Source organism: Dendropsophus ebraccatus, chromosome 13 (genome assembly GCF_027789765.1).
Source record: "Dendropsophus ebraccatus isolate aDenEbr1 chromosome 13, aDenEbr1.pat, whole genome shotgun sequence".
In the NCBI taxonomy this organism is placed as follows: domain Eukaryota; kingdom Metazoa; phylum Chordata; class Amphibia; order Anura; family Hylidae; genus Dendropsophus; species Dendropsophus ebraccatus.
The window spans coordinates 40122398-40149804 of record NC_091466.1 but is presented as its reverse complement, the minus strand read 5'-3'; the positions used below and the strand labels follow the sequence as shown (position 1 = coordinate 40149804).

The window sequence follows — 27407 nt, the reverse complement described above, 5'->3', positions numbered from 1 at the left end:
AGTGCTTAACAGCATCACCATATGAGGTGTTATGAACCACCCAAAAGGAGGTGAGCAGATTCTTATGGACCTTTTTTATATTGCAGGCCCTCAAAATGTGTAATAGTATGTCATATTATGTGTGTGTGTGTGTATATATATATATATATATATATATATATATATATATAGAGAGAGAGAGAGAGAGAGAGAGAGAGAGAGATAGATATATGTATATATATGCCTGTGGGATGGATTTACCACAAACAAACACAGCTCTATGTTTTTTTCAGCAGAGCAGCTTGAACAAAAAACTGCAGCAATTCACAGTAAAGCCTTATTCACGCTATCCGTGCCGCTATCCAGAGTTCTGTGGCACGGATCCCCTAGGCCCCCCACCCCTGGCAGCAGAGATGACAGGAACGCATGATGTGCTTTCATGTTATAGTATCTACTACTAACATATTCCCCTGTGCAGGGTGGCTACACACACTCACGGGAATTGGCCAGGACTACGCTGCCGGAGGAGGCGGCAGCGTAGTCCAGGCCACTTCTGGTGAACATGTAAGCTGGTCAGCACGGGGGGAATAGGTGAGTAGTAGTTGCGATGACAGGAGCGCACATCATGCGTTCCTGTCATCTCTGCTGCCAGGCGTCAGGGAATGATCTGTGCCACGATCCGCACTAGAATATGTCCTATTTTTTCGCAGTGCGGGTTGCGGCACGGATCATGTGAATAGCATCATTCACTTTAATGGCACATACAATTGTCTGTGGTCGTGTGACGTGTGAATGCAGCCTAAAACTAGATGCAATTGTGTTGTGCAGAAGCAGGATGCATCCAGGCAGAGGATGAATGTCGGTGCAGATGCACATGTGTCTCTCTATTCATTCATTACAATTATGACCCCACATCTATAACAAAAAACAAAAAAAAAAAGATAAAATATGTCTCTCTAGTTAAGGCCCTATTCCACCAACAGATCTGACGACAGATTATCTGCCAAAGATTTGAAGCCAAACCCAGGAACAGACTATAAACAGAGAACAGGTCATAAAGGAAAGACTAGATTTCTCCTCTTTTCAAATCCACTCCTGGGTTTGGCTTCAAATCTTTGGCAGATAATCTGTCGTCAGATCTGTTGGTGGAATAGGGCCTTTACTCTCTAGTTAAATAGCAGCTTACCAACCAGACTGAGCCCTTAGCAGGACTTTTTATTTTATTCTCCCACTAATGAAGTTGGAAGAGAGAAGGATCACATGTTGTATTTCATCTATATAAAGGATTTTATATAAATAAAGGAATTATCATCATCTGCCTAATCCTTTTTGTTCTCTGGGAGAGAATTATGAGTACTGTACACAAAAGGGGCTCTGATACATTCTGTAAGTAATCATCACAACATTTTGGACCAGTTTAGGCCAAATTTACATGAATTGGGCCTGAATATGTGCATGCACTTATACACTGGCATCCCATTATGCCAGGATGCCAACACCTACAAGGGATGAGACACCAAGTTGTGATGTAAACACAGCCCTAGTTTAAACCAAACTTCCCTACAGGTACTATAGGAAACAAAGGCCACGTTAAAAAGACAAATCACAACTTGATTTAGCAAAAGAAATGTAATGTTTATGGCCAGACTCATAATAAAACTTATACATACCGTTTGCATTTACAGACAATGATGCAGCAACAAACAATCTCTGGTGAGTGGCTTCTGGAGTATCATTAACAACTACTGAGTTAATGCTTTCTTTCTCAATCCACACCGATCTAAGAAAAGTAAAAGGTGACACCAAATGGAACAGTTTAAGCTTTCTGCAAATATCTATAACAGACAATACACACAAGGATGTGAGCTTTTCATAAAAATAATAAAACCCATAGTAATTCCTCACCTGAATTTTGAAACACTCATCAGACTATGAAACTGGACTTCATAGGGGTGGAAAGGGCCACGAAGTATAACCTGATGACAGAAATAAGGAGAATGTAGTAAATAATGGAAATAAATAACAAAACCTGTAAACATGACAGTGTCTGTTTGGCAAACCGCTATTCCTCCTGACCACACTAAACCCAAGCATGGCGACAGGTCTCTGCCAATATACAGTAAAACCTTCACTGTTCAAAAGGACATTTGGGGTAAATTGTTTGTTAGTTTTAAGTCAGGTGGTTGTACATGGATCGGCATGTTGTATAGCAGGGAATGCAGAGTTTACTTGTTTACAGCCTTAGTATAACTTATGCAGTCCCATTCAATGGTTTACAGCCTTCCTGAAGGACCGTGCATAGGTGGAAAGCTGTCAATAATTGAAGGAAACTGCCCTCTAAACCCACATAACTATATGCGAATCTGCGAACAGTGACAGCTAGTCCCAAGGGTTCACATTGCGGTTCCCCTTTAACAATGTAACTATCAGTATTGTACTCTCTGTCTTGGTTAATATGCAGATTTATACATACGGTGCCACTGTCACTTACCAGTGACACATATAGCGTTTTGATCATTGTCAAGGCCCCCATCGATACCTCATTTTACCAAATCGGTGGGGGGCTAAGCACCAAGTCACCAAACTAAATACACATAAATAACACATAACTATGACATGACATATCAAAAGTTTTTTTCAACTCACAGTGATGCTCTCATTTATAAAGAAATACTATGACATGTTATATGCACAGAAACTAAACTGGCCGATCTAGGTTTCAATGAAGAGAACATACAGAATATAAGTAATTTACTTACCTTACTGTTTGGATTACCAAACTGATTATTCTGACAGCTTTCTAGCAGACTGTCGATCAGGTCTTTCTTTACTTGGCTGTCGAAGCTCTGTGTGTGCATCGTCTCACTGCTGTTTCCATCTGTGAACAGATCTGTCAGCAATGCGTTGCTTTGCTGAGGAAAAAAAGATGCACCGTAATGTGAAATTATGACAAGTAAATGTTTATTGAAAACTGTAACTAATTGTCATTGTCAACTGTAACTTTTTGTCATTGTTTCTAATACTATACGTTTTCCACCTCTCCCCCTCCCCAAACTGAAGAGAATAGCTGTAATCACACTCGTGGTGACTCGTAACAATATTAAATGACAGAAGCCATGTACTAAAGAGGTTGTCTCAAAAAATTCTACATAAGCAAAGCGGGTCCCCTATTCCAAGGTGATTTCTAAGCCTTCTTGGAAGGTACAGGACCTCCACTAATTAAATATTGATGGCCAATCCATAACAAAATCCTGGAAATCCCTTTAAAACGTATCTTGTCCTAAAATCTGTAAAGCAGTGAATTGCCAATTAAAGGGTTATACGGTTTATGGTATAGAAGGTGTAATGCAAATACCTGGGAGCCAGCGATTGTGTGTCCCAGCAGTAACCGGTATAGACAATAGACCCTGTAAGTTTTGTATACCAACTAGCTTGTGATGACCAGAGGTATAAACTTAACTGGCTTTAAAGGGGTACTCCGGCTAAATACATTTTTCAAATCAACTGGTGTCAGAAAGCTATGCAAATTTGTAAATAACTTCAACTAAAAACTTATCAGCTGCTGTATGTCCTGCAGGAAATGGTGTATTTTTTCCAGTCAGACACAGTGCTTTCTACTGCTACATCAGTCCATGACAGGAATTGTCCAGAGCAGGAGAGGTTTTCTATGGGGATACAGCAGGTCATACAGCAGCTGATAAGTACTGGATGGATTAAGATTTTTTAAAATAACTAATTTACAATGTTTTTTAAACTTTTGACACCAGTTGATTTGAAAATATATATTTTTATGGTGTCTGGTCAAGGGGCAACAGCACCTTGTCAGTGCTGATCGCATACTGGGGATACAAAAGGGGCCATAACTAAACTGACCACAATAACTACATCAAACGTGCCAAAATGCCACCCTGTGGTTTCTACAGGATCACAAGGGGGCATCACATTTGATGCGGTGCTGATAACATTGTGGCATGGTTGTCTAGTAGAAAGGTCTCTTGTCTGGCAGATTTTAGATGAAGCTAAGAGGATATGTCATGTGTACAGGGAACTTTAGGTAAATTACGAAAAGCAGACGTGAGAAGATTCAACCCACAGTAAAATATGAGACAAGCACGACATTTGGTGAGGAAACACATTAGACAAGAGGCGCTAGCTGTCAGATGGGGAGAGAGGAGTTATCACAGCTTTACATTACAATCTTCTTTTCAAATTTATAATTTAAGATTTTCTACAAAAATCCAGTCACAAGCAGTTATTCTTTTTACAGGTCACAAACCCAGTTTATTAAAGGAGTTGTAACAAAGAAAAAACCCTGTCTACACAGCCTATAAGAGAACAGGACATCATAAAGGGCTCCCCTCGCAGAATGCCCTTTAATCAGAATGGAGAGCCACTTGTTACAATTACATGGATGGTCATTTACAGGGAATGTCTGGCTGACAATGGCTTCCTTCAGCAAAATGAGCCGTTTGCAAGTGGTGCTAAGAGCGGAACTGAAGGTTATCATACAATTATTTTGCAACTCCAGAGTTCCAGAAACAGAAACAAAAATCCCATTAATGTCTATGAGAGTTACGTAGGTCGCATTTAAGAGTCTGCTTTTTTCTGAATCATGGCTCCACCAAGCTACAGCAAATACAGGCAGGCCAGGGTCAAAGGCCATTGAACTCATAATGGTTGAAGAGAAATATGATATAGTGGGGATAAGCGAGACCTGGCTGGATGAGAGTTATGACCGGGCTGTTAATATCCAGGGTTATAGTCTATTCAGAAATTACCGTAAAAATAAGAAAGGGGGAGGGGTCTGTCTGTAGGTTAAATCATGCCTTAAGCCCATTCTGCGGGAGGATATAAGTGATGATAATGTGGAATTTCTTTGGGTAGAAATTAGGGGAGGGACGAAGAATAATAAAATTCTTATAGGAGTGAGTTATAAACCTCCAAGTATAGTGAAAGTCAGAAAATCTTCTTATAAGACAAATAGATGTGGCAGCGAAGCAGGGGGAAGTCATTATTATGGGGGACTTTAACTACCCAAATATAAACTGGAAAGCAAAACCTGCAGCTCCAGGAAGGGAAGCGGGTTTTTGGAAATAGTAAAAGATAATTACCTTTCCCAACTAGTACAGGAACCAACAAGAGGGGGGGCACTCCTGGACCTAATCTTAACCAATAGGCCAGACAGAATATCAAAAATAGAGGTGGTGGGGGGGGGGGGGGGTCACCTAGGTAATAGTGACCATAACATAGTAAGTTTTCAATTATCCTTCAATAAAATGATTAGTAGAGGGGCTACAAAAACATAAAATTTCAGGAAGGCTAATTTCAAAAAACTAAGAGAGGACCTTGGGAACATAGACTGGGACAATGCCTTCAGAAATAAAAGTACACAACAGAAATGGGACATATTTAAGAGCATCCTGGGTAAATCGTGTGAACGACACATACCATATGGAAATAAAAGTAGTAGAAATAAGAGAAATCCAATGTGGTTAACTTCAGCTGTAAGGGGTGCAATAAATGATAAGAAACAAGCATTCAGACTACTAAAACAAGAAGGTAGTGGGGAAGCATTGAGCAACTATAGACAGAAGAATAGAATGTGTAAAAAGCAAATAAAAGAAGCAAAAATAGAAACAGAAAGAAGGATAGCCACAGAAAGTAAAACGAATCCCAAAATGTTCTTCACCTATATAAACAACAAAAAGGTATCCATCCTAGAGTTTTGCAAGAATTAAATACTGTGTTAGACAGACCGTTATTCCTAATATTTAAAGATTCTATTACGACAGGGTTTGTTCCACAGGACTGGCGCATAGCTAATGTGGTACCAATATTCAAGAAGGGGTCAAAGAGTGATCCTGGAAACTACAGGCCCGTAAGTCTAACATCTATAGTAGGTAAAGTATTTGAGGGGTTTGTAAGAGATGCTATACTGGAGTATCTTAATGAAAATAATCTTATGACGCAGCACCAGCATAAATTTATGGAGGGATCGGTCCTGTCAGACTAATCTGATCGGCTTCTATGAAGAGGTCAGTTATAGCCTGGACCTGGGGGAGGCTGTGGATGTTGTGTATCTGGACTTTTCAAAGGCATTTGATACTGTGCCGCATGAAAGGTTGGTCTACAAAATAAGGATGCTGGGACTCAGGGAAAATGTATGCAAATGGGTAAATAACTGGTTGTGTGATAGAAAACAGAGGGTGGTCATTGATGGAACATATTCAGATTGGGTTTTAGTTACTAGTGGGGTACCACAGGGGTCAGTGTTGGGTCCACTCCTTTTTAATATTTTTATTAATGATCTTGTTGAGGGGCTACAGAGTAGAATCTCTATTTTTGCAGATGATACTAAACTGGGTAAAGTAATCAGTACAGAGGAGGATAATATCATATTACAGAGGGATTTGGAGAAGCTAGAGGCTTGGGCGGGGAAATGGCAAATGAAGTTTAATGTGGATAAATGTAAGGTTATGCACTTGGGCCATAGAAATAATAAGTACAGTTATGTGCTAAATAATAAAACACTGGGTAAAACTACTTCCGAAAAGGACCTGGGGGTATTGGTGGACAGTAAACTCAACTTTAGTGATCAGTGCCAGGCAGCAGCTGCCAAGGCTAATAATGGGATGCATCAAAAGAGGTATAGATGCTAAAGATGCGAACATAGTTTTGCCTCTTTATAAATCACTGGTCAGACCACACATGGAATACTGTGTACAGTTTTGGGCACCGGTATATAAGAAGGACACAGCTGAACTGGAGCGGGTGCAGAGGAGGGCAACAAATGTCATTAAGGGAATGGGTGGGTTACAGTACCAGGACAGGTTATCAAGCTTGGGGTTATTTACGCTAAAAAAAAGACGTCTTAGGGGCAATCTGATCACAATGTACAAATATATGAATGGACAGTACAGAGATCTTTGTAGTGATCTTTTTACTCCTAGGTCTGTAACCATGACAAGGGGGCATCCTCTACGTCTAGAGGAAAGAAGATTTTATCATCAGCATCGACGCGGGTTCTTTACTGTACGAGTGGTAAGACTGTGGAACTCTCTGCCACATGATGTTGTCATGGCCGATTCATTAAATAAGTTCAAGGGAGGCCTGGATGATTTTCTTGAACAATATAATATCACAAGTTATGGGCATTAGATTTCCGGTGATACGTTGATCCAGGGATTGTTCTGGTTGCCATTGGAGTCGGGAGGGAGTTTTCTCCCTGTGGTGGGGCAATTGTCGTCTGCCTCATAGGGGTTGAACCTGATGGACTCTTGTCTTCTTTCAACCTTATTTACTATGTTACTATGATCTACAGTGGGACACATCTATCAGACAATACTCTGTGTCAACAAGCCTTTTTTTACCATGAGAACAGTGAATCTGTGGAACAGTCTACCCCAGGATCTGGTCACAGCAAAACAGTAGAGTGCTTCAAAACCGACCTAGACAAGTTCGTAGAACTAAAATGCATGTGTATAATATCTACCCATCATCCCTTCCCTCCGCGGTTGAACTTAATAGACATGTGTCTTTTCAACCGTACTAACTATATAACCATGATATGCCATAAATGCCTGAAATGGGAATACTCAATTGAAACTATTTTTGGACACAAACCATAATCTTAAGGGTCTCTTCACACTGAGCTAAACAGGCGGAAATCCACACAGAGACCCCGCAGCATTCTACTAGAAACCCCGCCTGCCACAGTGTGTCAATGTGATGCCTCGTATGACCCTTAACCCCCTAGACGACCCTGGAGCGTACATGTGCATCCAGGGCCGCCTACGGGTGTTCAGAGTGGGGCCTCGCTGTAGACCACCTCGGTCCCAGGTGCCGCATGTAGCCTGGGACCGTGACTATTAGCAGGCACGGTGCGAGCGCCGTGCTCGCTAAGTAAGTAATCGGAGTTGACAGCTGCATCTGATTACTAGTTGCAGCCGATCCCTGGTGTCTAGTGGGGTGGATCTGCTCAATTCCGGTCTACTCTTTCTGTAGCAACATTCTGCACAAGTAATACTGTAATAACACCTTATTCTTACTGTCTCAAAAAAGATATGTACAGTATGTATATGTAATGGAGATGGTGATGTAGACAGTGGGGACTGGTCAGAAGGTGTGACATAACCTAGAGGGCAGAGCTTAAGCTCAGAGACCAGATCCAGCAATATCTCCTGAGATAGCAGAAGATCATGTGTTAAGATGAGCGAATAAGTAATTCACTAGGACACTCTGATAATCTTACCGCAGTAAGCAGAGAAACCTTCACTGCTATTTGTGGTGAATCACCAATGTATGTAAATACACAGATGGACTAATAGAGAACATTGCTTTTGAAAAAGTCATAGACCTCCTATGGAACGCAGGTGCCTGGAGCAGTAGTGGCTACATAGCAGACTGAAATTTGCTGGTAGATTTCACAGCAAGGACAAATTGATGTTCATACACCAGTTTATTATCCTGCTGGCTTCTACATAGCAGTGGGAGAACATATCAGTTCTATTACATGTACCAGGCCAAACTTTTTAATTTGACCAACATTTTTCTCTCCCAATCCCTACATGCAGAGCCTACATGTATTCCCAATAAGAAAACTACTGCCAGGCACCTCTGTTGGTAGGCATCTCCCCTAGAACCAAATACTGACATTTGAAATCCAACATGCCAAATCTATCTCCAGCATATGCTGCCTGGGTAGAATGACCTTACACAACAGTCAGTTGATCCTATAGAAATAGGTGGATTTAATTCTTCTTTAATTTGAAAGAGTATAGCCAGATCAACAATTTACTTACACTTTAAAGTGACTGTGTACCCACAATCTGCCCCGCCCAAACCGCTTGTACCTTAGGATAGCTGCTTTTAATCCAAGTTCTGTCCTGGGGTCCATTCGACTGGTTATGCAGATGTCCTAAAAAACAACTTTTAAACTTGCAGCCCTGTGTCAAATTGGCATGGCCTAGAGCACCCATGAGTTAGGATTGCGACACCCCTCCGTCCCTCCTCCCCGCCCTCTTCATCATTAGGAATGCCCCTAGAACAATTTCTGCTATTCATCACCTGTTGGGACACTGAACATGAGCTGGATGGTTAAAGGGGTAGTGCGGCGGTAAACAATTATTCACAGAATAACACACATTACAAAGTTATACAACTTTGTAATGTATGTTATGTCTGTAAATGGCCCCCTTCCCCGTGTCCCACCACCCCCACCCGTGTACCCGAAGTGTGGTGCGCTATACATACCTGTCACATGCCGACTCGTCTCCGATCTTCAGTCTGCGATGTAGTCTTCGGACGGCCCGGCCGAATCCCTCCGAACGTCCTGAGTGCCGGCCGCCCTCTTCAGCGTCATCAGATGCTCAGCCGCGATTGGCTGAGCACAGTTTGGCTCAGCCAATCGCGGCTGAGCAGCTGATGACGCGGCAGAGGGCAGCCGGCACTCAGGACGCTCGAAGGGATTCGGCCGGGCCATCAGAAGACTACATCGCAGACTGAAGATCGGAGACGAGTCGGCACGTGGCAAGTATGTATAGCGCACCACACTTCCGGGTACACGGGTGGGGGTGGTTGAACACAGGGAAGGGGGCCATTCACAGACATAACATACATTACAAAGTTGTATAACTTTGTAATGTGTGTTATTCTGTGAATAATTGTTTACCGCCACACTACACCTTTAAGGCCCATGTGCAGTGTTCATACAAGTGATGAATAGGAAAAATCCTACCCAGGGTATGAGGAGGACGGGGAGAACGGACGTAGAGGCAGTGCAGGCCTAGAGCGGAACACACTGTAGGCCACACCAATTTGACACAGGGCTGCAAGTTTAAAAGTTATTTTTTAGGACAATAATTGCATCACCAGCTGAACGGACCCCAGGACAGATCCTGGATTACAAGCAGTTGGGGGGGGGGGTGGGGGGGGGGGGGGGGGGGGGGGGGAGAGATTGTGGGTACAGAGTCGCTTTAACCAAATATGGCTTTAGGTAGGAACAGCATGGCCACGTATCAGCACAATTTAACCTGCCGATCTCTAGCAGTTAAATACATAAAAAGATGATCTGCCAGACATTTGCTTCTCCAACCGACCCCCCCCCCCCTCACTTTTTTTTTTTATTATTATTCTTATTCTTTATTATTATTGACAAAATTATACACAAACATCCATTAACAAAACAGGGTACATACAAGATTTTCCCAATAATATGACTAACTCCTCTAGACCAGCTTATCCCTTTATATGATTATATCTTATCCATTAACTGCTTATAGGACAATACTCATATTGCATATGCCATATTTGTAAAAACACAAAACACAAAAAGAATAGCCTTATTCTAGGACTATGGTGTATGGAATACCAAATCTACACTCTAGCCATCTTTATTGTTCCCTTATTAAGTAAACTTAAGAATAAACTATCCTCTCCGTTTAATCCTGTCACTTGGATAGTGATTTCCCTATTTTTATTCGGGCAAGTCCTCTTTACTCATGGTTTCCCACTTCTGCCATTTTTTGTTAAATTGAGTTATTTGATCTCTCCCTGTAGGTATAATTTTTTCACACCTGTATGCGTGCTGTATTGCAGCAATTACCTCTTTAACCCCTTCCCCCAATATGACGTCCAGGGACATCATGAAAAGCAGTGCCAGAATGCATCATGACGTCCCTGGACGTCATGCCTTTTCTGCCTCCCCCCGCTCTCCCTATCTGAAAATTTAAAGTGACAGAGACCAATTTGGTCTCTGTCACTAAACTATGATTATGAAAATATCACAGTAATCATAGTAATATAGTGAAAATGAATGTATAAAGTACAAAAAGTGACAAACATACCAAAAATAAAACACACTTTTTATTATAGTAAAAATTGCAGTTTACTCCCAAATTACCCCTAACCCCCCAGATTACCCGTAACCACCGCAGGTTGCCCATAACCACCGTACGTTGCCCGTAACCACCGCACGTTGCCAGTGACCCCCTCCAGATTGTCCGTAACCACCCCAGATTGTCTGTAACTACAGCAGGTTGTCCGTATCCACCCCACGTTGCCCGTAACCACCCCAAGTTGCCTCTAACCACCCCAGGTTGCCTTAACCACAGCAGGTTGGCCGTGACCACCCCATGTTGACCGTATCCACCCCAGATTACCCGTAACCACCCCAGATTACCCGTAACCACCTCAGACTGTCCGTAACCACCTCCAGATTACCCAAAACCACCCCAGACTGTCCGTAACCACCCCACATTACCTGCAATCTAATTTTTTTTTTTTTATTTTAGTAACTGCGCTATTCTAATAACTATTACTAGCTGCGGTTTTGCTCCAGCAAATTGGCACTCCTTCCCTTCTGAGCCCTGCTGTGTGCCCATACAGTGGTTTATGCCCACATATGGGGTACCGTTGTACTCAGGAGACTTGGGGTACATTTTTTCTCCTGTTCCTTGTGAAATTTAGAAATTTCAAACTAAACCAACATATTATTGGAAAAATTAAAGTTTTTCATTTTTACTGGCCAATTTCGAGTACTTTACTCTAATACCTGTGGGGCCAAAATGCTCATCCGACCCAAAGACGAATTCTTTGAGGGGTGTACTTTCCGAAATGGGGTGACTTTTGGGGGGAATCTATTCTGCTGACACTACAGGGGCTCTGCAAACGCACCTGGCGCTCAGAAACTTCTTCAGAAAAATCTGCACGGAAAATGCTAATTGACGCTCCTTCCTTTCTGAGCCCGGCTGTGTGCCCATGCAGTGGTTTATGCCCACATATGGGGTACCGTTGTACTCAGGAGAACCTGCGTTACAAATTTTGTGGTACTTTTCTTCTCTTGTTCCTCGTGAAATTGAGAAATTTCAAACTAAAGGAACTTATTATTGGAAAAATTTGAGTTTTTCATTTTTACTGTCTTATTTTGAATACTTTCCTCTAATACCTGTGGGGTCAAACTGCTCACTGCACCCCAAGATGAGTTCTTTGAGGTGTGTACTTTCCTAAATGGGGTGACTTTTGGGGAGGTTCTATTCTGCTGACACTACAGGGGCGCTGCAAATGCACCTGGCGCTCAGAAACTTCTTCGGAAAAATCTGCACTGAAAATGCTAATTGGCGTTCCTTCCCTTCTGAGCCCGGCTGGGTGCCCATACAGTGGTTTATGCCCACATATGGGGTATCGTTCTACTCAGGAGAACCTGCTTTACAGATTTTGGTATGCAGCTTCTCCCCTGTTCCTAGTGAAATTGAGAAATTTCAAACTAAACGAACATATTGGAAAAATTTGAGTTTTTCAATTTTACTGTCTTATTTTGAATACTTTCCTCTAATACCTGTGGGGTCAAAATGGTCACCACACCCCAAGATGAATTCTTTGAGGGGTTTACTTTCCAAAATGGGGTGACTTTAGGGGGGGTTCTACTCTGCGGACACTACAGGGGCACTGCAAACGCACCTGGCGCTCAGAAACTTCTTCAGCAAAATCTGAACTGAAAAAGCTAATTGGCGCTCCCTTCCTTCTGAGCCCGGCTGTGTGCCCATACAGTGGTTTATGCCCACATATGGGATACCTTTGTACTCAGGAGAACCTGCGTTACAAATTTTGGGGTGCGGATTCTCTCATGTTTCTTGTGAAATTGAGAAATTTCAAACTAAACAAACATATTATTGGAAAAATTAGAGTTTTTCATTTTTACTGTCTAGTTTTGAATACTTTCCTCTAATACCTGTGGGGTCAAAATGCTCATCCTACCCAAAGATGAATTCTTTGAGGAGTGTACTTTCGAAAATGGGGTGACTTTTGGGGGGATTCTGTTCTGAGGACACTACAAGGGCACTGCAAACGCACCTGGTGCTCAGAAATTTCTTCAGCAAAATCTGCATTAAAAAGCTAATTGGCACTCCTTCCCTTCTGAGCCCGGCTCTGTGCCCATACAGTGGTTTACGCCCACATATGGTGTACCATTGTATTCAGGAGAACCTGCGTTACAGATTTTGGCATGCTTTTTTTCTCATGTTCCTTTTCAAAATGAGAAACTTTAATCTAAACGTATATATTATTTGAAAATTTTCATTTTCGATTTTTTACGGCCTAATTGTGAATACTTTCCTCCAGCCCCTGTAGGGTTAAAATGCTAATTATAACCCTAGATTAATTCTTTAAGGTGTCTATTTTCCTAAATGGGGTAAATTATGGGTTTTTTTTTAGGATACCAGACTTCTAAATCCATTTAAAAAAAGAACTGGTCCCTAAAAAAATCAGTTTTGGAAACTTTCACAAAATGTGATAATTTGCTAATAAATTTCTAAGCCCCATAACACCCTAAAAAAGTAAAATATGTGTTCCAAATTATGCCAGAATAAAGAGGACATATCGGTAATGTGATTTATTAACTAATGTATATGCTATGGCTTCCTTAGAAGCAGAGAATTTCAGAAGTTCATAAAATGCAATATTTCCTAATTTTTCATGATATTTTGATGTTTTTCACAAAAAACACACAAAGTAGTGACCAAATTTTGCCACTAATATAAAGTGCCATATGTGACGAAAAAACAATCTTAGAATCGCTAGCATGCGTTAAAGCATCACTGAGCTATAAGAGCATAAAGTGAGACAGGTCAGATTTTGAAAAATGAGCCTGGTCATTAAGAACAAAACAGGCTGCGGAGGCAAGGGGTTAAGGCAGGGGATTTTGCTACTCCTCCAATTCTTGGCCATCATATTTTTTTTGCAATAGTCAATATTATGCATATTAGTCCTCTAAATTTCTGGGGAACATCGATAATACCAATCAACAATAGTGCCATTTGGGGATTCATAAGAATTTTTGATTCTAGCATTTTATCAAAAAAAGTCCATGTTCATCCAGAGTTCTCTTATGCAAGGGCAGTTCCAAATTTTTGAAGTAATGTGCCCTCCTGCCCACATTGTCTCCAGCACCTGAGTAAGATATGGACATGTTGTGTAGACGCGTCAGGGTATAGTACCACCTAAGTACTACTTTGATAGCCGTTTCCAAATGAGATACACAGGGTAAAGTTTTATGTATATAATTTAAAGCAGTTATCTATTCCTCCACTGTTATTATTTTCAGTTCTTTATCCCAGCACCCAAATGGATTTATCTTTTGAAAAGTAGTACAGTCATCGATTTCATTGTATAAATGTTTCAGTCCTTTCTTACTTGAACAAAAGTACCGAAACATTGATGTTCTACATGATTTTAACAATTTATTTTTATTCTTGTTCTTTTGTTCTTGTAAATTACTAATTTGTAAGTAAGTAAACATCTCTCGACTACTAACGTTGTATGCAGATTGTATGTCAGAAAAGTGGATAAGTTTATCCCCGTTATATAGTTGTCTAACTTGGACAATTCCCTTTGTCTTCCATTCTGTGATGTCGAGATCTACTATTACCCAGGTTAGTAACTCAATGGGTAAGTTCCTGGCTACTACCTGTGGGTTCCCTTTTCCTTCTTGTGCAAATGCGTACCAGCTCCTAAGAACTGCTCTGCCCCCACCCCCCTCACTTCTGATAGAGACACCAAGCATTACACATTTTAGGTTGTGCAATTATTTCATTTATAAGAAATGTTTGCTATTCTTAGTATTTGAGATGAAATCTTGGCTAATAAAGCAAATGTACAGAACAGATGTCTTGCCAGGGTAATTTTAGCAATGCCACAGGAATCTTCCTTCGCTTTCCAGTTGCCAATCTGTCTGAGTTAATAAATACAAATGTCCAATCGCGTGCCACAACAGATTTACACAGAAAATTGATGATATGACAGAAACAAATCCTGGTCTGTCGCTTTGTGGAGAAACACCAATTTCTTATCAAAGCTGCTTGAAGAATTTGCTGAGAAACTTCAAATCACCCACAAATTATTAAGGTAGACACTTAAAATACATTAGGAGATTCCCTTAGAAGTGAACCGTCACCACCTCTTACGGCACTTAACCACCAGTATTTCTGTATGCATTACATTTAATAATGCTTAATGCACCGGAGGACTCATTTCCAGCGGCCTCAGCTATCAGCTGCTCTATTCAGACTGGAGTCTTTGTGGTCGGACACTCTCATGATCAGCTAGTTCTAAAACTAGAGAGAAGTGAATTTACTGTAACAACAAAGCAAATTGCTTCATTATCTCTGCAATCCGCTCATCAACCTGTTTCCATTTAAATAACTGCTGCTCTGTGTCACTCCTCCCGGGTGCTGGGAAAAGCTGGATCCAGTAATGGGAATCTGAAAGAAGTTACCACCCAGAACTGGATCCAGCTTTTCCCAGCACGCAGGGAGGAGCGGCACGGAGCAGCAATGAGTAAGAAGGCAGCAGGCTTATGAGCAGATTGCCTTTGCTTTATTATTACTATAAATTTGCTCAACTCTAGTTACAACCATGGGGCTATCCATTAATTAATAGTTCGGGTGATAACGCACGCGGCGATACCAAACATATTTATTTTTATATATAACATGGGAAAAGGGGGGTGATTCAAACTTTTATTAGGGGAGGGGGCTTTTTCTTAATAACAACACTTTTTTTTAACTCATATACTAGAAATTCCCCTAGGGGACTTGTAGTGTACAGTGGGGGAAAAATAAGTATTTAGTCAGTCACCAATAGTGCAAGTTCTCCCACTTAAAAAGATGAGAGGCGTCTGTAATTTACATCATAGGTAGACCTCAACTATGAGAGACAAAATGAAAAGAAAACAAATCCAGAAAATCGCATTGTCTGATTTTGTAAGAATTTATTTGCAAATTATGGTGGAAAATAAGTATTTGGTCACCTACAAACAATCAAGATTTCTGGCTCTCACAGACCTGTAACTTCTTCTTTAAGAGTCTCCTCTTTTAGCTCTCCCCCTGATGAAGACGTTAGATATCCCTATATGTCTAGGTGGGAAGCACTCTTCGGGAGGCAGTTACCTCAATCTATATGACGCATTATCTGGGACAGGGCAGCCAAGACGTCTATATGCACCACTTATAAAGAAAACCAATACAAGCTGATGTTTTTCTGGTACCACACACCCGAATTCTTACACGCCATGAACCCAGGGCTACCCAATATATGTTGGAGGTGCGGGAGGGGAGTAGGCACTTTGCAGCATCCTAATATGTTTCTATGAAGAGGTAAGTAGAAGCCTGGATGGCGGCGCGGCTGTGGATATAGTGCACCTGGATTTTGCAAAAGCGTTTGACACAGTTCCTCATGGACGTCTGATGGGTAAGTTAAAGTCTATCGGTTTGGAAAATTTAATGTGTAACTGGATTGAAAACTGGCTTAATAATCGTACCCAGAGAGTGGTGGTCAATGATTCCTACTCCGAATGGTCCCAGGTAATAAGTGGTGTACCCCAAGGGTCAGTACTGGGCCCTCTTCTGTTTAACTTGTTTATTAATGATATTGAGAATGGAATTAACAGCAATGTTTCTATCTTTGCAGATGACACCAAGCTTTGTAGTACAGTACAGTCTATGGAGGATGTGCAGATGTTACAGGATGACTTAGACACACTGAGTGTTTGGGCGTCCACTTGGCAAATGAGGTTCAATGTGGATAAATGTAAAGTTATGCACCTGGGTACTAATAACCCGCATGCATCATATGTCCTGGGGGGAGTTACTCTGGGAGAGTCGCTGATGGAGAAGGATCTGGGTGTACTTGTAGATAATAGACTACAGAACAGCACACAATGTCAGTCAGCTGCTTCTAAGGCCAGCAGGATATTGTCATGCATTAAAACAGGCATGGACTCTCGGGACAGGGATATAATATTACCGCTTTATAAAACTTTGGTGCGGCCTCATCTGGAGTATGCCGTCCAGTTTTGGAACCCGATTCATAAAAAGGATGTTCTAGAGCTGGAGAGGGTACAAAGACGGGCAACTAAACTAATAAGGGGAATGGAGCATCTTAGTTATGAGGAGAGATTAAAAGAATTACATTTGTTTAGTCTGGAGAAGAGACGTTTAAGGGGAGATATGATTAACTTATTTAAATATATAAATGGCCCCTACAAGAGATATGGAGAAAAGATGTTCCAGGTAAAACCCCCTCAAAGGACAAGAGGGCACTGCCTCCGCCTGGAGAAAAAAAGGTTCAATCTCCGGAGGCGACAAGCCTTCTTTACCATGAGAACTGTGAATCTGTGGAACAGTCTACCACAGGATCTGGTCACAGCAAAAACAGTAGAGGGCTTCAAAACAGGCCTAGACAAGTTCTTAGACCAAAATAATATAGATGCATATGTATAGAACCTATCACCCCTCCCCCTTCCCTGTATCCATCCCCTCCTTGGTTGAACTTGATGGACATGTGTCTTTTTTCAACCGTATTAACTATGTAACTATATTGGACATGCCCCTTGATTGCTTCTTACTGGGCAATGGTACGGGACCTGATAAAGGAATTCAGTGGATTGGAAATCCCCCTAGATCCAGTTTTCTATTTATTTAATGTACCCTCTGTGAAATTAGGCCGCAAAATTATGAAATTGCTGCTCCATGTTCTTACCGCAGCCAGATGTCTTTCAATTGTCAACTTCCCTTATTGTATAAAACAAAAACCCCCAATAAACATACAATTAATGAAAAAGAGTCTCCTCTTTTCTCCACTCATTACCTGTAGTAATGGCATCTGTTTAAACTTATCAGTATAAAAAGACACCTGTGCACACCCTCAAACAGTCAGACTCCAAACTCCACTAGGGTGAAGACCAAAGAGCTGTCAAAGGACACCAGAAACAAAACTGTAGCCCGGCATCAGGCTGGGAAGACTGAATCTGCAATAGGCAACCAGCTTGGAGTGAAGAAATCAACTGTGGGAGCAATAATTAGAAAATGGAAGACATACAAGACCACTGATAATCTCCCTCGATCTGGGTCTCCACGCAAAATCTCACCCCGTGGGGTCAAAATGATCACAAGAACGGTGAGCAAAAATCCCAGAACCACGCGGGGGGACCTAGTGAATGAACTGCAGAGAGCTGGGACCAATATAACAAAGCCTACCATCAGTAACACACTACGCCGCCAGGGACTCAAATCCTGCAGTGCCAGACGTGTTCCACTGCTTAAGCCAGTACATGTACGGGCCCGTCTGAAGTTTGCTAGAGAGCATTTGGATGATCCAGAAGAGTATTGGGAGAATGTCCTATGGTCTGATGAAACCAAAGTGGAACTGTTTGTTAGAAACACAACTTGTCGTGTTTGGAGGAAAAGGAAATACTTAGTTGCATCCATCAAACACCATACCTACTGTAAAGCATGGGGGTGGAAACATCATGCTTTGGGGCTGTTTTTCTGCAAAGGGGCCAGGATGACTGATCTGGGTACATGAAAGAATGAATGGAGCCATGTATCGTGAGATTTTGAGTGCAAACCTCCTTCCATCAGCAAGGGCATTGAAGATGAAACGTGGCTGGGTCTTTCAACATGACAATGATCCAAAGCACACCGCCAGGGCAACGAAGGAGTGGCTTCGTAAGAAGCATTTCAAGGTCTATGTAACTATGTAACCCTATAGAAAACCTTTGGAGGGAGTTGAAAGTCAGTGTTGCCAAGCGACAGCCCCAAAACATCACTGCTCAAGAGGAGATCTGCATGGAGGAATGGGCCAACATACCAACAACAGTGTGTGCCAACCTTGTGAAAACTTACAGAAAACGTTTGACCTCTGTCATTGCCAACAAAGGATATATAACATTGAGCATTGAGTATTGAGATTAAATTTTGTTACTGACTAAATACTTATTTTCCACCATAATTTGCAAATAAATTCTTACAAAATCAGACATGTGATTTTCTGGATTTGTCTTCTCATTTTGTCTCCCATAGTTGAGGTCTACATATGGTGGCAATTACAGGCCTCTCTCATCTTTTTAAGTGGTGGAACTTGCACTATTGGTGACTGACTAAATACTTTTTTTCCCCACTGTATGCACACTGATCTCTCATAGAGATCTATGCTGTATAGGATATACAGCATAGATCGATAAGACCAGTGTTCTATTGCTTTTGGCTGCAAAAACAATACAATGCCAAGCCGGGATCATCGCCATTACGGCAAAGACCCCAGCTGGCACCAGAAGCAGAGATCGCTCCTCCGTGACAACGTCACGGGGGGGGGGGGGGATCTCCCCACTAGACTACCAGGGAACCGCTGTAGTAAGTCTTCAGATGCAGCTGTCAACTTTGACAGCTGCATCTGAAGACTTAATTGGCAGGCACGGTGATCGGACCGTGCCCGGTAATAGCCGCGGTCCCAGGCTACATGCCGCACCCGTCAGCGGCAGTTCAGAGCGGGGTTGCCGCTCAGTCCTGCTCTGAACTCCCCCACCCGTGCGAGGACATACAGTTACGTCCTTGTGCGGGAAGGGGTTAAAGGGGTACTTCAGCAAGCAAAAAAAATCAACGAGTGTCAGAAAGTGACAAAGATTTGTAACTTACTTCTATTAAAAAAATCACCAGTCTTTCAGTGGTGTATTCTTTCCAGTCTGACATGCTGCTCTCTGCCGCCACCTCTGTCTGTGACAGGAATGTCCAGAACAGAAGCAAATCCCCATAGAAAACCTATCCTGCTCCAAAGACTGGAAAGAATCGAATTTCCTGCAGGACATAATCTCAAAACAAAAAAACAATTTATGGCCCTGTTCCCAATAGAAATCCCTATGGACTCATAACAACTTAACATAATGACAAGAATTGAGCTGACAAAAGAGAACACTTACTTTTGAGTCATAAGACTCCTCAGCAGGTTCTGCAAAACCATCAGCTATAAGGAGGTCCCTTATACTGACTTCCTCAACAGTCTCAAAATATCGATAAATATCAACATGCAGGATGCTGTGTACGATGGAGAAGACTTTCACCACAAGAGTGCAGCCACTGACTAAGGCGTTAAACTTCTCACTAGCTTCACGACTCCACTGTTCTCCACATATTAGTGACCGTGCAGATGGTCTCATTTTGCAGATTTTAAACTCCAAAGCCTAAAATTAAAAAGAAACGTTAAGAATTATTACATGGATAGATTCTGGAACGCTGCATTTTCACATGCAAAAAACAGTAACCCAAAGAGAAGTGAAAAACCTAACACTGTTCCTACAAGCAAGCACAAATTGTAAGTCTTTCTGAAGAGCATATGTTTCCCTGAGGGGTATCCAAAAGCATTTGCAAAATGCTTTAACAATTCAACATAAATGATGTCCGCATGACATGTCATGAAGACATATAATTCACCAGAAAATAACAAAGAAAAGCTAGAAAAATTGCCGTTTTCTTGCCTGATAAGGAAGATCCATAAGATGGCTGGGAATTTCTCTCAAAAGATTCAGCTCAACTTTTGATTGGTTACCATAATCCACAAAGAAGACCTGTGAAGAGTTAATATACAGGATAAAAATGCATGTTTGTTTTCTTTGTTTTAATTGAAATTTACAAATTATACATCAACACAAGAATAAATTATGTTTAGCTGATGTCCTGATATGTTTTAATAGTAATGGGATTTCCCCACACGTTTCTCCAGTCCTAATCATTTGTTTGTTTTTCAATTCTAGACATTATAGTAACAGTAAGGTCAAAGGTATGATCATCATAGGCGTATTACATGCCATGGAGAGGCATAGTACAGTGTAGGGTCTGCCCCGAGCATGAGGCCACCTTTTCGTGGTGGCGGTGGTTTACACTGTTTGCAAATGGTAACCAAGAGCTTTGGGGCTGCTTTTAACTATTTTCATGTCTGTAGTGGGTCTGTAGCTTGCCATTGCGGTGAGCTGTTGCATTTTTCTGTGTTTATGTGTTTACAGTAGCAAGGAGCGGTATGCTGGGGCCTAAGCCAACGTAATGCACTTCACACAAAATCAGAGGGGCAATGAGCCTCAATCATCATCCTCTGAACCACAGAGGAAGTAGAAATGTCTAGAACAGGAAGAGAAGGGTAGAAGAAAAAAGAAAAAAAGGGTAAGGGTTAGTGATAAGCGAGCATGCTCGTCCGAGCTTGGTACTCGATCGAGTATTAGGGTACTGGATGGTACTCGATACTCGAGAAAATCTCATCATCCGTTTCCTGTAAGTTTGGGCGCTATTTATCAGCCAATTAACATGCAGGAGACTCTTTGGTACATCCTGCAATCACATGGGACCCATACTTGGCGATAGCAGGGATTGGTTGGCCAGATCAAATGACCCTGCCATATAAAATGCGCAGCCGGCAGTAATCGCTTCAGACGCATGCTGTGAGAGATTAGGGACAGAGTTGCTGCTTCTCAGGGAGAGCGTTAGTGTAGGATTTAGCGTTGCAGTAGGCAGGGAATACTAGCAATACAAACAGCCCTTTTTAGGGCTTCAAATCGTTTTTTAATAGTATTACTACAGACTGCTGGCTGGGACTTACAGTGCTGCTACCACGGTTTAAAAAGGCACACTGTGGTGATCGGCTGCTGGCAGAAGTGCTCAGTGTACTCTTTTTTGATTTTGGGGCTGGTGGTCCTGCTGTACTACATTGGATTGCTGGGATTTGTAGTACACCTGCATAGAACTTCACTGCTCATTGGACGGGGGTGTCAGAGAATGTGTCTAGGTCAAGCCACTAACAGATGGCAGCGTATAGCACCCCCCCCCCCTAAAATAGTGGGTACTACACTGTATTGCTGGGATTTGTAGTACACCTACATAAAACTTCACTGCTCATTGTAAGGGGGTTTCACATTGTAAGGGGGTTTCACAGAGTGTGTATCTAGGTCCAGCCACTACCACATTGTATCGTACAGCCCCCCTAAACTAGTGGGTACTACACTGTATTGCTGGGATTTGTAGTACATCTGCATAGAACTTCAATAGAATGTTAACCCAACTGCTACAGTCAAATTGAAAATCGAAAGGGTGCTGGGGGTAGAAGGCTACTTGTTGGCTACTGCTGGGCCTTAACTGGCATCCATGTTGACTACTGCTGGGCCTTTACTAGCATCCAAGTTGACTACTGCTGTGCCTGCCCTTACCTTCCTTGTCTTGTCCATTTCAAACCATATTATCTGTGGATGTCATCTTATCTTACGGGTGTCCTATGCCATTCTTTCACCAGTACCTTCTACCTTTTTTCAATGTTGTAGCCGTTTTTAAGGCAGGATTGACCAGAGCAGTAATGGACATTAATGTTGACTACTGCTGTGCCTGCCCTTGCCTCCATGTTGACTACTGCTGGGCCTTTACTGGCAACCATGTTGACTACTGCTGGGCCTTTACTGGCATCCATGTTGACTACTGCTGGGCCTTTACTGGCATCCATGTTGACTACTGCTGGGCCTTTACTGGCATCCATGCGGACTACTGCTGGGCCTTTACTGGCATCCATGCGGACTACTGCTGGGCCTTTACTTGCATCCATGTTGAATACTTCTGGGCCTTTACTGGCATCCATGTTGACTACTGCTGGGCCTTTACTGGCATCCATGTTGACTACTGCTGGGCCTTTACTGGCATCCATGTTGACTACTGCTGGGCCTTTACTGCCATCCATGTTGACTACTGCTGGGCCTTTACTGCCATCCATGTTGACTACTGCTGTGCCTGCCCTTGTTTTTTTTTGTTTTTTTGTTTTTCTGCAGTGCTTCACCTATCTGTATGTTTTTGGGTGTGGGAAGAAACCAGAGTACCCGGAGGAAACCCACGCAAAAACACAGAAAACATACAAACTTTTTGCAAATGTTGTCCTTAGTCGTATTTGAACCCAGGACTCCAGTGTTGCAGTGCTAACCACTGAGCCACCATGCTGCTCTTGCCTCCATGTTGGCTACTGCTGGGCTTTTACTGGCATCCATGTTGACTACTGTTGTGCCTGCCCTTACCTCCATGTTGGCTACTGCTGGGCCTTAACTGGCATCCATATTGACTACTGCTGGGCCTTTACTGGCATCCACGTTGACAACTGGTGTGCCTGCCCTTGCCTCCTTGTTGGCTTTTAATATGTTTGTAAGTGACAGAGGAGAAGGTTTGGTAGGTACAGTTTGTCTGTTTGCGGACGACTCAAAAGTGTGCAATAGGGTTGATATTCCTGGAGGTGTCAGTAATATGGAAAATGATTTAGCATTGCTAGATAAGTGGCCTAAACAGTAGAAATTAAAGTTCAACGTTTCCAAATGTAAAATAACGCACTTGGGGAGGAGGAATCCTCTATCAGAGTATCACATCGGCAGTACTGTGTTGCAAAAGACTTCAAAAGAGAAGGATTTAGGGATAGTGATTTCTAACAGCCTTAAAATGAGTCACCAGTGCAACCAGGCGGTGGGGAAAGCAAATCGTATGCTGGGCTGAATAGCTAGAGGTATAACCAGTAGAAAGAGGGAGATTGTGATCCTGCTGTATAGAGCTCTGGTGAGGCCACATCTGGAATACTGTGTTCAGTTCTGGAGACCTCATCTGAAAAACGACATTGATAAAATAGAACAGGTCCAAAGACTGGCTACAAAAATGGTGGAGGGTGTGAGGCATATCAGGAAAGACTTAAGTATTTGAATCTGTATAGTTTGGAGGAAAGAAGGGAAAGGGGGGACATGATTTAAACCTTTAAGTATGTTAAAAGACTAAATAAGGTTCAAGAGGGGAGTGTTTTTAGTAAAAAAAAAAACTGAGCAAGAGGACACAGTGAGAGGTTAGTTGGGGGAAAGATCAGAAGAAATGTGAGAATATATTATTTTACTGAAAGAGTAGTAGATACCTGGAACAAACTTCCAGCAGAGGTGGTTGGTAAGTCTACAATAACAGAATTTAAACAAGCCTTATTATCTATCCTAAGATAAAAAGAAAGAAAATACTAAAATTGCAGACTAGATGGACCCAGTGGTCTTTTTCTACCGACAATCTTCTATGTTACTGCTGGGCCTTCACTGGCATCCATGTTGACAACTGGTGTGCCTGCCCTTGCCTCCATGTTGGCTACTGCTGGGCCTTAACTGGCATCCATGTTGACTACTGCTGGGCCTTAACTGGCATCTATGTTGACTACTGCTGGGCCTTGACTGGCATCCACGTTGGCTACTGCTGATCCTGCCTGGCCTCCATGTTGACTACTGTTGCTCCTGCCTGGCCTCCATGTTGGTTACTGTTGCTCCTGCCTGGCCTCCATGTTGGCTACTGCCATGCTGTGTCTGGGCTAATTTTTGGAAGGCTCACTTTTAATGGTTCTCTGTGTGCTCACTGCCATGCTAGGTCTGGTATAATTTTTGGAAGGCTGACTGGCTACCGCTTCTACCTTGTTCACTCTGTCCTCACCGCCATGCTGTGTCAGGCTGAAATTTTTGGCTGGTTCATGCTATGCTACCCCTGTTTTAATGATTCCCTGTGTTCTCACTGCCATGCTGTGTCAGGCTGAGTTTTTGGGTGGTCCATATGCCTACCTCTATTTTAACCAGGCTGTTGAACAGAATTAGGCATAATGGTGCCATTAGGCAGCCTCAGAGGCATGCATACATGCTGCCCCTGCTGTTTGCTGTCCATTTCCGTGGTGTTTCCATCATTTTCTGAGGTTGACAGGTTTTCACACGACCTTACCCCAACCGAACTTGGGTCCCCTGCAAAAATGCTCGAGTCTCCCATAGACTTCAATGGGGTTCGTTATTCGAAACTAGCACTCGAGTATCGGAAGATATTCGTCTCGAGTAACGAGCACCCGAGCATTTTAGGGGGCGCACTCTCACTGTGCCAGAAGAGTCTTGAATTTGTCAGCTTCCATTAATTGATCCCAGTAAAACCAAGAATGGAAGAAGCTAGAACATCGGTGGTAAAGCTGAGCAGTAGGATCCCCCATGCTTTGGATGTCCTCGACCTTGCAAAGGAGGATCTGGGCACCCCTAGGATGCAAGCTCTAGCAGTGTTGACCAAAAGGCGGAGAGATTCTGACATGGTGATTTAGGAGCCTGAGGTCCAGGACTGGGACAACCAGAAGGTTCAAATAAAAACTTTGGAAATGCTCTAGGGGAACAATAACTCCCTTGGAGAGAAGCGAGACAAGAGCTTGCTCGAAAGTCTGCTAAAGAGGGAGTGTGGGGCAGAAAGAAAGGATCGCACGGAAATAAAGAAAAGTTTTGCATCCCTGTAATATAACGTACCAGACCCAGGCATCGTGCATGTAAGCAAGCCAGACGTCCAAAAAGAGCAGGAGACGGACACCCATTTGATAGAATTCAAGTGGGCGTGAACCGTCAGGAAGAATCGGACATAAAAGAGGAATGGCCAATGTTGGGCTGGGACTGCCATGAGGAAGGGGGCTTGTCCTGTACCAACCGCAAAAGTGAACTGCTGGCCGTGTGCAAGGAGACAGAACAAAAGATACTGGGAAACACTCTGAATCTGGTAAGGCTAGGTTCACACTGCGTTTTCAGCATCCGTTTAACGGATCCGTTTTTTTTTAACGTCCAGAAAAATAGGGTCAGCAACGTTTTTTGGTCCGTTTTGGTCCGCCAAAAAAAAACGGATCCGTTTTTTTTTTTATAATGGAAGTCAATGGAAAAACGGATGCACACAAATGAATCCGTTTTTTGCAATCCGTTTTTCATGTGTTTTTTGCAAAAAACTGATGCGTTAAACGGATGCTGAAAACGCAGTGTGAACCTAGCCTAAGCGAGAACTGAGAGGTCCCGAGATGGGGCACCGGAGAGGATTCAGTCTTTGAGTTATTTTGTCTAAGAGGAAGCAGCCTTGGAGACTCGTCTGGGTAATAGAGAGGTACTTGTGGCTTCAAAAGCTGACCAGGCTCAATATATGCCTGTCTGTGGAAACCTTTAAAGTGAATATACCACTGGGACACAGTTTTTTTGTTTTTTACATGAATAGACCGACGCAAGGTCAAGGTCCTTTTTCTTTTTTTTTTTAACCGCCGCCCAGTTTCTGCACATGGCCCCGGTCTACAGAGCACCGGTCAGGCATGAAGTACTGGAGGCGGATCCGCCGCCCCTCAATGTGACAAAACCTCCCCCGCTCTGTGACGCGGCTGCGTTGATTCTAATGGAGCCAGATCACAAAGGAGAGGGCAGATCGTCAAAATGGGGGGAGGCGGGCTCGCCTCCAGTGCTTCATACCAGAACGGAAGGAAAACCTAGATTACATAGATTAAAGCGACTCTGTACCCACAATCTGCCACCCCCAAACCGCTTGTACCTTCAGATAGCTGCTTTTAATCTAAGATCTGTCCTGGCAAGTGATGCAGTTTTTGTCGTAAAAAAACAACTTTTAAACTTTCAGCTTCGTGCCCTATGGCCGTGGCTTACATTATGTATACATTAGGCTGTCACAACCTCTCCGTCCCTCCTCCCCACTCTCCTTATCATTTGGAATGCTCCAGGTAGAGCTGGGCGATATGGCCAAAAAATAAAATCTCGATTTTTTAAAAATTTTGGACGATTCTCGATTTAAATCTCGATTTTTTTTTTCCTTTTTGCTAAATAAACAGAATAGTTTTGTCCTTGCAGCATCAGATACTATTTTAATGACATTTGAGACAACTGTATTGCTTCTCACTGTAACAGTGCTCCCCTGTAGTAGACAAGCCCCCTGTGTGCCATTCTGGGCCCCCATATAGTATAGGAGATCTTCTTTGTGTGTTTAGTAGTGGAGGTATAGTGGATAAGGGGTGTAGTAGTAGTAGTACAGGTAAAGATGAGGGGTGTAGTAGTAGTACAGGTATAGATGAGGGGTGCAGTAGTAGTAGTACAGGTATAGATGAGGGGTGTAGTAGTAGTACAGGTATAGATGAGGGGTGTGGTAGTACAGGTATAGATGAGGGGTGTGGTAGTACAGGTATAGATGAGGGATGTAATAGTACAGGTATAGATGAGGGATGTAGTGGTAGTACAGGTATAGATGGAGGTGTAGTAGTAGTACAGGTATAGATGAGGGGTGTAGTAGTACAGGTATAGATGAGGGGTGTAGTAGTACAGGTATAGATGAGGGGTGTAGTAGTAGTAGTACAGGTAAAGATGATGGGTGTAGTAGTACAGGTATAGATGAGGGGTGTTGTAGTAGCAGTACAGGTATAGATGAGGGGTGTAGTAGTACAGGTATAGATGAGGGGTGTAGTAGTAGTAGTAGTAGTACAGGTATAGATGAGGGGTGTAGTAGTAGTAGTAGTACAGGTACAGATGAGGGGTGTAGTAGTAGTAGTACAGGTAAAGATGAGGGGTGTAGTAGTAGTAGTACAGGTAAAGATGAGGGGTGTAGTAGTAGTAGTACAGGTAAAGATGAGGGGTGTAGTAGTAGTACAGGTATAGATGAGGGGTGCAGTAGTAGTAGTACAGGTATAGATGAGGGGTGTAGTAGTAGTACAGGTATAGATGAGGGGTGTGGTAGTACAGGTATAGATGAGGGGTGTGGTAGTAGTACAGGTATAGATGAGGGGTGTAGTAGTACAGGTATAGA

General features: G+C 42.6%; 1 protein-coding gene across 2 annotated transcripts in view; it reads right to left on the bottom strand.

Annotated features, from left to right (window-relative positions):
• Window positions 1-27407, bottom strand: part of TDRD9 (tudor domain containing 9) — a 151009-nt gene that overhangs the window by 14254 nt on the left and 109348 nt on the right. For both annotated transcript variants that reach the window (XM_069950673.1, XM_069950674.1), the window contains 5 exons: window positions 20282-20371; window positions 19727-19987; window positions 2739-2891; window positions 1885-1955; window positions 1650-1759 (listed from right to left, as the gene is read on the bottom strand). In XM_069950673.1, the coding sequence (XP_069806774.1) occupies window positions 1650-1759; window positions 1885-1955; window positions 2739-2891; window positions 19727-19987; window positions 20282-20371 (685 nt within the window). The remainder of the gene's footprint in view (window positions 1-1649; window positions 1760-1884; window positions 1956-2738; window positions 2892-19726; window positions 19988-20281; window positions 20372-27407) is intronic.